Source organism: Patella vulgata, chromosome 8, assembly GCF_932274485.2.
Source record: "Patella vulgata chromosome 8, xgPatVulg1.2, whole genome shotgun sequence".
Classification (NCBI taxonomy): Eukaryota; Metazoa; Mollusca; class Gastropoda; family Patellidae; genus Patella; species Patella vulgata.
Genome location: NC_065886.2, coordinates 48,995,699 through 49,008,145, shown reverse-complemented (window position 1 = coordinate 49,008,145; position 12,447 = coordinate 48,995,699). Strand labels below are relative to the sequence as shown.

General features: G+C 36.1%; 1 protein-coding gene across 2 annotated transcripts; it reads right to left on the bottom strand.

Moving 5' to 3' along the window:
• Positions 1 to 207: 207 nt before the first annotated feature.
• LOC126829630 (uncharacterized) lies at positions 208 to 12,200 on the bottom strand. Of its 2 annotated transcripts, XM_050559612.2 has the most exons (8): positions 12,040 to 12,188; positions 11,848 to 11,873; positions 4,170 to 4,465; positions 3,764 to 3,907; positions 2,440 to 3,540; positions 1,972 to 2,241; positions 1,538 to 1,663; positions 208 to 1,345 (listed from the first exon to the last, which is right to left on the bottom strand). In XM_050559612.2, the coding sequence occupies exons 3-8, from the start codon at positions 4,423 to 4,425 to the stop codon at positions 1,149 to 1,151; spliced, it is 2,094 nt and encodes a 697-aa protein (XP_050415569.2). In that variant the 5' UTR covers positions 4,426 to 4,465; positions 11,848 to 11,873; positions 12,040 to 12,188; the 3' UTR covers positions 208 to 1,148. The 2 variants fall into 2 exon arrangements, with proteins under 2 accessions (XP_050415569.2, XP_050415568.2); XM_050559611.2 differs by lacking the exon at positions 11,848 to 11,873 and having other exon boundaries at positions 12,040 to 12,200.
• Between the last annotated feature and the right edge of the window lie 247 nt (positions 12,201 to 12,447).

The following is a 12,447-nucleotide window of genomic DNA, read 5'->3' as shown; positions in this document are numbered from 1 at the left end:
TTAACTTCAGGTTAATGTTATTTTTGAAAGATGTTCGATTTTTTTTACTCAAGTATGCTCACGTGCAATTTATTCTGTATTTTGTTGAGCAGTCATCCAGCGCCGTGTTTAAGAAGTATAGTTTGAATAAATCCATTTCTTAAATGTGCGAAAGATCCAGGAACCGGCTCTTCTTTTGCTAGGAATATTTCAACACAACAAGGAACACAAAAGGACATTAATTTTTAATCTTACATCGATAATTAGTCCCAAAAATGTGCTGACATCTTTATAATATAGAAAAGATTCTGTCAAGTTACAAAGAAAAAAAATCACAGAAAACGTCATAGCACTTATCATCGACTACAATATGAAAACATATGGTATATAATATACACGATGTAATTTAAATGAAATTTAACAAAGAATAGAAATAAATTTATTAATTGTAATAATCTCGGTCGCTCCGTTTCTCTCTCGCACACACATTTTAATCATATACCGTCCATTATCCACAAATGAAACGTATATTTTGACTTTGCGATTCACATAAATCAAACAGCTCGCACTGCACTCGTAGCAACACTGGAGTTTTTTTTTAAAATCTAGTTATGGCATTCCAGTCCTGAGTAAGTAGGGCCCATATTAATGAGATCCGTTGTACTTCAATAGTCCTAACCAATGAAAATGAAAGTAACTTTGATAGTGTTTGGTTAATTGAGTACCACAACGTCAATATTTTTTTTTATATCTTATTTATAATAAATAGAATACACAGACACGACCCTCTAAAATATTACTATAAATATATCATTTTCTGTAGTCGCTATCATAAATATCACACTAATTGCTTCATTTTGTTTTATAGAGTCAGATTAATTGAATATATTAAAAGATATCACCATTATTATGAAAATGTAAAAACAGTGTATTTAGATTTCAGTGTCTGCTCTTTCTACCTCTCTCCGTAGTCTTGTATGTACGCATGCTCTTACAAACTTTTAACACAAGTTTGATTTTGTTGTATTTGATCAAACCAGATTGAATGTCTGTCATCATGATTGGAGTATCACCCTCACTAGTGCTTGTTTGTTCTAGCTTAATCTACGTCCAAGCTTACACAAACTTGCCATTTATATAGTCACCAATATTGTTGCTAGTCTTTAAATTCAAATTGCCGTTTCAACTTGTTCAATCTTCAAAGTTTCGTTGATTGGCATCTCTTCTGGGAGAGGTGGTGGCAGTTTAGCCTCATCCCACGACTTTAGTAGACGCAGAGGTATTCCCATGACCCCCGAGACGGCTATCAATGCACCGGCAAGATAAAAGGTTCCATCAACATTGGATGTTGCGCATATCAATCGACCTGAAATATATTAAAGGTGTTATAGTAGGTAGGGACGCACAACAATTAGTTATACAAAAGCATAGATAATGATCATATCACCCAAAATCGATCGACGACTTAATTATTTGACGGTATATTTATTATAGTTAGCATTTCCTGGTTTCGCTAATAATTGAACCACTGATTGCCAAAAGAAATAAAGGTACAAACCTGTTAAAGGCGAACCAGCAATTGACGCAATACCTTGAAACAATATGAGAATACCAAATGATTTGGTCAACATTTCTAGGCCCAACAAGTCCACCAGAAGAATCGATCTCAAGGACACAAAAACAGCTGGAATGATAAACATAGGAAAACATAATGAAATCTCAGCTTAGCATTGTGCTTTGAACAAAGAAATGGCGTCTCCCCAACACTATACTACTTTGTTTACTAAAATCATTCTTTAGTTGTGTATATTATGAAGGAGAATTTTACAATTTCCGTTTACAATGGATTTGTACAGGAGACACCGGCATTTAGTTCCAGACACAGTTCCTTCTCAACTTGGAAGAAAGCTTAAATTGAAAGATATCCAACGTTCTTCCAATGCCGATATCCGAAACATTCTAGTTGTGATGTAAAAGGATAATAATACTGACCTATACCGATTCCAAATACAGCGGAATAAAATGCCAGTCCAATATAACTGTTAAAGAAAGGACAAACTGCTGTTGCTACTCCTGTTAATATGAGTGCTCCATTGTTAATATACAAAGGATCAGCCCAAGGTCTGTCAGCTATCCAACCACTTATCACTCGACCCAATGTATTTGTCATGCCAATAATGGATAATAAAAACACCCCTTCTTTCTGACCAACGCCAATTTCGGAGGCTTTTTTGACGAGATAGAAAAATGGTACAAAAAAGCCTGAAATGGAAAAGAATATGACGATAAACCAACCCATTATTGATAATAGCATGTAGTATTATGGAATAATGAATAACAGGCCTCCACTATAATATAAATATTGGATAAATTTATATTCACATATATTAGCAAATAGTCTTACATAGTTAAGATAAATACAAATAGTTTAATATAGTAAATGTAAAGAAAATAACTTACCTAACATAGTTAAAATGCTCGAAAAAACTAAAAGGGAAAACATTCGGCTTTTGAGCAAGTGAAAGTCAAACATTTCCTTCAACACACTAATAATCTTAGAAGAAATAGACCTCCCATCGTTCATCTCCGAGTCAAAACTTTGTACACTTGCACTGTATTGGGGAATGCTCATTACACTACCACTGACAATAGTGGCTGGATTCGTTAGGCGACTACTGTATGACATAGATCTACTGGATCTGATTAAGCGATTGTTAAGGTGTTGAAGACTAGTACGACTTTGAGTTGCGGCTACAGAAGAGTTGGGAATCACCTGAATACTGATTAAACTGGCCCCTAAACCGGATGTCATCACGGAGTGTTGATTCACGTTGTGATAACTCAGACTTTTTCTATTTAACGAGTTTTCTATCGAGAGTTTTGACCATGGGTCATTCTGAGGTATCATGTCACAACTCCTGGCTTTAATTATAGCATCAAGCGAGGTGCTGCAACCACTGTCACTACTAGGGGATAACGCAGGCTTAGTGGGTGATTTAATGCCAGGTTTATAGATGGGTTTAGTCATCTGTGGTGAACCGTTTGCAATTAAAATACTCGGTATGACTAGGCTCTTTTGACTTTTGTTCAAACTCTTTGTACTGAATCCCAAAGATTCTTTTAATCTGGCCACAAGCGAATTGTTTCTGCTCTTCGCGTCAAAAAGTGCCGGGTCGAGTTTGATGAGTCTATTGTCCTTCGTGATGATACAGTTATCTAGTGAACCGTTTGAAATTGTTCTCTGTCGTTTTTTCTCTTCAATCAACGCCTTCATGATAGAACCACGCTGCACAACACCTCTTTTAGCCCTTTTACTACCACGCTTTTGCAGTGGTCTAAATAAAGCTCCACAAACCATACAGTTCAATATAATCCCTGCCATGATGGCGTTCGTACCCCTCCAACCGTATTCATCTAATAAGTAGCGACCGAATGGGGCAAACACAAATGTTCCGATTCCTGAGCCACAAACTGCTATTCCAGTAGCAAAGGCACGTTTTTTCTCAAACCAATATCCCACCATCACAATTGATGGCAAATAGATCATTCCAAACCCAATACCTGAAATCATAAATAAAACTATAATACAGGATTCTACTTATATCGATACATCCTCTGATTTTGTTGTTGTCATGTATATCGGATTTGTTATTAATTTGTCTATATATTTGCCCCACATTTGTATTTTTATATTAGTTGACAGAATATGTCATAAGTATGTGTTTTACCTTATTACTCTATTAAGTTACTAAATACCACTAGAAGATTTATAATATATACTTACCACCAAGTAAACCGTATGTAATTATGAGCATCTCTAGACTGTTCGACTGCGTACTAAGTAAGAATGCTCCGGAAGCTACAAGACTGCCTATTATAGTCACCTTCCGACACCCATACCTCACTGCCATGGCACTCACCAATGGGCCTGCATAATTAGAAAACAAATCAAAAAGCATGAAAATGTCAAACCTTTCAGTCAATATCATAAATTGCCACCAACTACAACATTTGCAGGAAAACAAGTGTATTAACCTAAAATGATTATTGATTTAGAGGTGGATGGGAGAGGAAGGTGTGAGTGTGGTGGGGTCTATATTATAAGGTTGGTTTAATAGTAAAACTAACACAGATACCACAGCCAATACACATTGATAATGGACGACCACGTACTGGTATTATTTACTTACCAACGGTCAGGTAGCTCCCAGTCAGTAAAGAACCGACCCAGATCACTTGAGAGATTGGAACATTGAACTCTCGTGTCAGTTCCTCTGCTACTACTCCAAATGTGAGACATACGCCATCAACTATTACGTTACACATCAGAGAACCCAGCATCACTACCCAACCCCATCCTCCATCTGGAGGTCCGGATTGCCCTTCTCTCTCATCTTCTTCATCTTTCTTGTCTTCTGCTTCTTCTGAGTGGTGATTAAAACCCATTTTAGTCAGCAGCTCTTTAGTTCCACATTACATCATACAGCTGAAAAGTGAACAGACCAAAGTCCCCTATTAGCATTTGTTTAAAGATACATTATGGGAGATAAGATAAAGAGCTGGCAGTTCTCACTATAATAGTTAAAGAAAGGTTGCCAGGTAACAAAACATACGCCCACAGCAGCTAAATCGTCCGGGCGGTCGACAGGGGTTGTCGCATATTTATTCTTTTGTAGGTAATTAGGGGCATTTAATAGACAATTTCATACCTTAAACAAGGGCTATAACACTGGAAGTAATCTACAGAAATTGTTGAAATTCGACAGGCTTTTTCGTTTTACTAATTCAAATAAGGCATATAAATTTCATACAGATCGGATGATAACTTTTGTCCTTCGAAGGTTCACAAGGTTCAACAAAGTAAAACAAGGGCCATAACTCTAGAAGTAATTAGTTTTCACTATAATAGTTAAAGATAGGTTGCCAGGCAACAAAACATACGCCCACAGCAGCTAAATCGTCCGGTGGTCGACAAGGGTTGTCACATATTTATTCTTTTGTAGGTAATTAGGGGCATTTAATAGACAATTTCATACAGATGCCAAATTTTCGTCGTCTGAGTGTTCACTAGGTTCTAAACCTTAAACAAGGGCCGTAACACTGGAAGTAATCTACAGAAATTGTTGAAATTCGACAGGCTTTTTCGTTGTACTAATTCAAATAAGGCATATAAATTTCATACAGATCGGATGATAACTTTTGTCGTTCGAAGGTTCACAAGGTTCATCAAAGTAAAACAAGGGTCATAACTCTAGAAGTAATTGACGGTTATTGCTGACATTCAATAGGATTCTTCATTTCACTAATTTAAATGATGCATATGAATTTCATACAGATTGGGTGATAACGTTTGTCGTTTGAGCGTTCACAAGATTCAACAAAGTGAAACAAGGGCCATAACTCTAGATGTAGTAATTAACAGAAATTTGCTGAAACTCAATAGGCTTGCTCGTTTTACTAATTTAAACGATACATAAATTTTCATACAGAACGGATAATAACCTCTGTCGTTAGAGCATTCACAACGTACAACAAAGTGAAACAAGGGCCATAACTCACGGTGTAATTAACAGAAATTACTGAAATTCAATAGACTTCTTCGTTTCACTAATTTAAATCATGCATATAAATTTCAAACAGACCGGATGATAACTGTTGTTATTAGACCGTTCACAAGATTCAACAAAGTGAAACAAAGGCCATAACTCTAGATGTAATTAAAGGAAGTTATTGAAATTAGATAGGCTTCTTCATCTCACTAATGCAAACAACATATATCAATTTCAAAACAATCAGATGATAAATGCAGTCTGTAGAGTGTTCACAAGAAATTGTGGACGACGGACGGACGGACGGACCGACAGACGGGCGGGGGCGACGGCAATATACGACCACATTTCCATGTGGGCGTATAAAAATTAGATAATGTAAAGGCAATTTGCTGAAAATTTCAGTCAAATTGATCCACTATGAACCGAGAATTAAGCGATTGAAATTTCGGCCTAGCCTCGATCATCATTACTAAAGTCTGTACGATAAAAACATAGTCTCGATCACCCATTTCATGGTTAAATTATGAATGGAAGTCGAACAGCAAATCGGAACCTAATCCAATAAACATCGTATGCTAGCGATGTCATCGAGAGTTGATTATGGTCTGAATAACTTAATTAATAATTTAGATAACATTTCAGGGCTAAAGAAAGACGTGCAATTGGCAGATTTAGCTCTTGCATAGATATGTTTAAGTAGGTCTTAAATTTGAAATGAGAAATCTTTCAAGCCGATAAAATTAAATTTGAGGGGTGTGTTGAACACATGAAAATATAAAGTCTATAGACGCATAAGTCAAAGGACCCTAGGGATACCTATGGCCTCTCAAACGTTAACAAGGATGGCACCTCTGTTATCAGAAATCAGAAATTGTTGAGATCCAATAGACATCTTTATCAAGGTCAAGTGAACGACGAATAAAAATATTTAAAAGACCCATTGATAAATGTAGCCCCTAACGTGTACACGGACGATGGTATATTACCTTAGACAATGTTTAACCTTCGAATATATAGGATGATAATTTTGGTCTCTAGAGTGTTCACAAGAGTTCTCAAAGTAATCAAGGATCATTACCCTGGCAGTAATCATCGTAAATCGTTGAAAACCAAACCCCGTGTATCAATTTCAAGCCAATCGGGGTGATGACTTTGGGTGACAGCGTCTACACACAAAATTTTAAAAAATAATTCGTTGGAAATCACGAGACTCTGCCCTCCAATACCCTGAACACTGTGTATAACTTTAAAGTCAATCGGATAATCACGTCGGCCTCTAGAGAGTATAATATAAAGTTTGTCAAAATGATCAAGGGCTATAACTCGGACATCGTTGGATAGCAATAGGGTTCTTCTTCTCATGACCTTAAAGACTGTGTATTAATATCAAGTCAAATGGATACCTTTGGCCTCGAGAGCGTCCACAGGGACCATAACCCTGGCAGTAATTATAGCGAATCGTTGAAAATTAACGGGCGCCTCCGTCCCATGGCCGTAAACACTGTATATAAATTTAAAGTCAATCGGATGTTACTTTTAGCCTCTAGAGCTTCGACAAGCAACTGTGGACGGCGGACGCGAGTGACGACAATATTCGACCACATTTCTATGTGGGCATATAAAAATGAGCAATAATGTAAATGCCAACAAGCCTGCATCCTCTTTTTATTGATTATAATTATAGAAAAATAAATATTTTCTTTACTGAAAATGACGAGACATACATTTATATATTACATGTGTATATATCGCTGCTATAAAAATAACTGCGTAGATAGAAATTTGTTCTGCAATGGTTAGCTTAATGATATCAAGAAGCAATAGGTGCACAAAATGAATCTAAGTATACTTTCATCATTCTACTGTGGAAATTTTCCGATTTGCAATGAAATACATTACGCATAAATAACAAGGCCTCCTTTGCTTTCTATTGGTAAACTAACTAACCTACTTTTTACGCTACGGCTGAAGAGGGTATTTACCGTATATTACAAGTGACCTGGATACAAGCCTAATGCGATGTTAGTTCTTACTCTCGTATAAAACCCAAACCTAGATTATGTAGTATCGCTCTGTGAGTAGCTAAACATAGCCGAATTGCACTACACAATATGGAAAACGAGAATTCCGTTTATACTATAAAGAATAATTGATTAAAGAGCAATAATTATTTTAAAATAACTAGCCAATAGTGATGTTCAAGTACAAAATAATTACATGACCTATTTTAATTAATTAAGCTAGCTATATTATTCCTTTTTTTCAAACCACACTGTTCGATTTTAATCATGCATACACTTACACAGTGTTACCAAGGTAATGATAATTAATGTAAACAAATCAGATATGACCATTGGACCGGAGCAAAATATTAGTATTTAACCGATATTATATAGTGCAGAGAAGTCAAACTATTAGAACAATTGAAAACAGCTGCAATACAAGGCTATGAGTTAAAAATTCGGGCATCATTGAAACATTAAAAAAGAGATTACATTATAATATAAAAATATTAAAGATATATTTTCCTCTGCTAAAGTTTTAACGGACTAGACGAGCAAGACCTTAAATAATGTACGCACCAAGAGACGGCAAAGCGCTAAACACAATGTAATAGTCAACTAAGTAATTATATAATGTGGGTTAATTGGCAATCTGAGTCATAATAGTCTTTCTTACTATTCGTGTTTTTCAATAAATAAGGTCTAGTACGTTTTATAAATTTTCTCCCAAGGGGCTCAAATATTTTAGAAAGGACGACTGTTTTAAAACTTAGACAACAACAAACGTTTATTCATCTAACATAATCGTTGAAAGACCATTAATATTCTCTGTCGATCCCGTCTTAATTAGCCCAGTCGGACTAGAACAATAGGACGTTAAACCCCATTTCATTTCTCTGACAATCTTCAGTAGGCTGTAAGACAGTAATTTCTGTTGAGTGTGTATGTCTAGATAATGTTTGCAACCAGCACCTGTTTTCTTGGTTGGTATTATGACAAACTAATGACATGAAAATTATCACTGGTTACAATGAAATGTATATACTGACTTTTTAATATGTGGCTGAACAAGTAAAAACAACATTGTTCTCTTAGTGTTTTTGGAAATTACCTGGATATATGGAAACATATTTCTCAACTATAGCTACATGTACCAATATCTTGTCTGTCGACCATGATACAATATGTGGTTGATTGTTTATTTTATTTCGCATGTTGTCTGGATCCCTGGCTAAAATCTTCCACCAAAGTATGTTATGAATTTGATTTCAATTTCTGGCAACGCGCGAAAGTACAGATGCCATCGAAGACTTGGTGAATTTAAAATCAAGACATCTTCCTCCCAGGACCTTAACCTATTATGTGTATAGATTTCACGTTTATCGGATAACACTGACCTCTAGAGCATCACGGACAATAAATATCGGAAATCGTTGAAAACCAATAGTTTTCTGTGTCGCATAACCTTAAAACACCGTGTATTCGTTAAAATAAAACCCCGATGATTTTCTCAACCAACAAGAGGATGAAGCCTAGGATCCCTTGGTTAATTAGCCAGCGCCTTACTCACTGAATTACACATTCTATGTCATGACGTGAGTGTAACACCCCAGTACTCGCTGCTATTTGAGAACCACTGTGATCGATTGGTTCTGGACCTTCGGCTTGAATGCAATGATTTCGCCGCCCCCACCCTGCCCAACCATGTCTGATAAGAATACAAATTAACCAACGAAATCCCTAGATCTGTAATCATTTTATGACCTGGGGGAAAGGCGGCATTGGCTATTTTCCAACTAATGTAAGTATATCAATACTTCTTCAAAGGAAATATTCATGTATTGTACTCCTTCCTTCCCGTCGCTAGTTCACTATTCAGGAGATCCCATGTGCCTCGGGATAGAAATTGGCATGGGCGTATAAGAGCACTTGACATTCGGAATTCAACGAAACGGAGCCGAGTGCACTATTGCCCAGATAGCACACTACATAGTGTACGGCCGAATTCATTAGATCGAATAGTGTATAAAAGTAGGATGTTTAAACCCCATTTCATTTCATTTCCTTCTTGTATATATCAGGCCATATTTGATGAATATATTTATTAACAACTAAGTCAGGATTTTGATTCGTCAAAATTTAACCATAATTAGACACTGCATCAATGAAACTCCGAGCAGTTAGTTTAAAACAAACGAAGTAACACTGATGTGTTGAAAGATAACAAATGAATAAGGACAGTACGTATTGATGTTTTTCAACTGTTGTCGGCTGTTTATCATGACCTTGACCTAAAACTCTTATTTGAAGAACTCAATGTGAAGGCTGTTGATCTTATTATAGCTCAACTGGGTGATATGCACTGTTGGTTTTTTGTAGGATCGAAAATGCGTTCTCTTTTGAGCCGTGACATTTTCGGGGATTATTTTTTCCAAAGAGATTTATGAAATAGTGCATGCAATGAACACTAAATAATTAAAAAAACACAATATTCATTTGGTTAACCGGTTATATGTTACACAATATTTATAAAGTTGGAAAACGTTTTAGTGCAGGCCTCTTTATTTTATTTGAAAATGTAGAACGTTTTACGGATCAACCCACTAGAGTACTTTGTGAGTGTAGATGAAATAAAAAAAAAATTATAGTTCAGATTTGATTAAATACGAAAACGTAGAAGGCTGGAGGGGTCAACATACTGTGATATTTTGTGAATGTATTTATGATTTACCCTATTTGTCCGCGACAGATGGCTAATAAGACTATAGATCTGTAATACGTTGACCCGATAATAATACCTAACAGAACGAATGAAGGGGGTCAACATGTCAACACGATTACGTCTGCAAGATGCAACAGGAGAATCTGTATGCGCTCATGTGAGCTCGGTGTAAAATATCAGAAAAATAATGACTGATATTTTTTATGTGTTTTACTTCTTTTTTGTAAATCACCGGGTTTTTTTTCATTTTGAATGAAGCCTGGAACTGTACAGCGCAGTGGACGCTTACGGCTGCCCCCCCCCCCCCGGATCCATTCACTTGATTTGATATTTGTTTATTTTTTGCAATGTCTATATTCTGTCTTGTCCGCAGGTTTACCTTGTAGATTTTTGTTTTGCGTGTGGTGCGGCCCTCCTGCACTTACTAATAGGGTGACACAATTGACCGAGCAATACCTACAAATAGCATACATTGGAACCATGGACCCGTATATTAGACTGTAATTCAAATTTAATTAATTGAATTCCGGCCTAAGTCTTTGCTTTAACAATGAAGATTAAGATGACCGCAATGTATATATATTAGGGTCATTCACATTTTAATCAGATAAAAATAGATCTAGAGACCTACTTGTCCTCACACTCAATTATCTAATGCGTCGTGTTAATCGTCACATAGATAGAATGTAAAAATAGTTACCGTTTCCACCACCCCTCTCCATGATTGAACAAGAAAAGCTACTACCCCTCGCCCCAGCCTTACTACGGTCCCGCTTAACGGGCTGATTTTCCAACATTCTGGAGAACTTTGAACTCAAGACGACAATCCGTGACTGTACACGTTGTCACCTTAGATAATATATCTCATGATAGAATATGAAAGACATTTAACTGATTTCTGATATCCTGATGTGATCCATTTAGTGTAATATTGTAGGTGAAATTGAAATATTAGTACCGTATAGTTAAATCTAATATTTGTTGTAATTCCAACTGTCGTATCAACCATGTAACAGAAGATTCCAATGACGATAATCCCAATTCTTCTCTTCATTAATAGATTATGTGTTCGGGTTCATTAGCCGTGTTGGTGCAGCAGACGTTAAACCCCATTTCATTTCATTTAGCGTCAATATCGTTGTTATGACGTAACCTTTATTTCTGATCTATATGAATACCAGGAAGGAAAGGTACCGTATTATAGATGGTTTTTTTTTAGAAATAATTGTATCCATACAACAATATTATGACGTGCATCGTTCTTCTACAACTAAAAATAGCAGCTGATATCAGCTGATTTTCCAAAGTGATGTAATGGCCACGTGATAAAATACTTTATGAAACAGTGTTTGAAGTGTAATGGTGATATTAATTAGATAGTCCGTAATATCTGATATTCGAAGTTTGATATATATTCCGATGATTAACGTCTATTTTTATTCTTTCTGTGGTACCCACTAAACATGAATAATTCATTAGAAGAGATGTGCATTCTGGGAAAATGTCGTCATCCCCGGATCCTTTGTCAGAAGAAAGCCCCAAAACACAAAAAATTTCAAGGGCAAAAGGAAAAAAAGAAAATCTACATTACCTTAGGAAAAATTTGAACTGACGCTCCTAAAATAATAAGAATATCCAGGGATATAACTGCAAAAATGTCCCGCGTTAACTGGGGTTACCATATATTCATTATACATCATTATATTATTTTCTAACTCAGAACACAATGATGAATAGTCAAACCACATTTTATACGGCACAAAGATTAGTCTACATTTCTCACCTTATGTTGTCAAGGTCTCGAAAGAGACTGGGGTGTAATTTTGACGATATATTATAGTGGCATTCGTCCTTTCAGCCACTGACAGCTTCGTATAATCACTGTTACAATCGTGTAGTCCCTTCCACTAGAACAGCTGATCGGCCGCAAACCAACTCTTTATACGTACCGACTACAGCTGAATCTTGCTTTCTGATTGGCTGAATACTATGACGCTTCGCACACCCATTATATATTGGCCTATTTAGTTTTCTGCTGTCTGCATGGCTGAAAAATAAAAATACTTTCTTTGCTCCAAGTTGACAGATTATACGTCATGATTTGTAATTTTGCAACCGTTACTGTGCATACTAGATGTTATAGTTGCAGTTAATGTGCGACTGCAAAGTTTCTTCTTTGTTTGCACAATAA

Coding starts and splice junctions, on each gene's coding strand:
- LOC126829630 (XM_050559611.2), bottom strand. CDS start 4,425: ATGGGTTTTAATCACCACTCAGAAGAAGCAGAAGACAAGAAAGATGAA. Junction 3,908..4,169: donor TGGGAGCTACCTGACCGTTG/GTAAGTAAATAA, acceptor CTAATTATGCAG/GCCCATTGGTGAGTGCCATG. Junction 3,541..3,763: donor TACATACGGTTTACTTGGTG/GTAAGTATATAT, acceptor TTATGATTTCAG/GTATTGGGTTTGGAATGATC.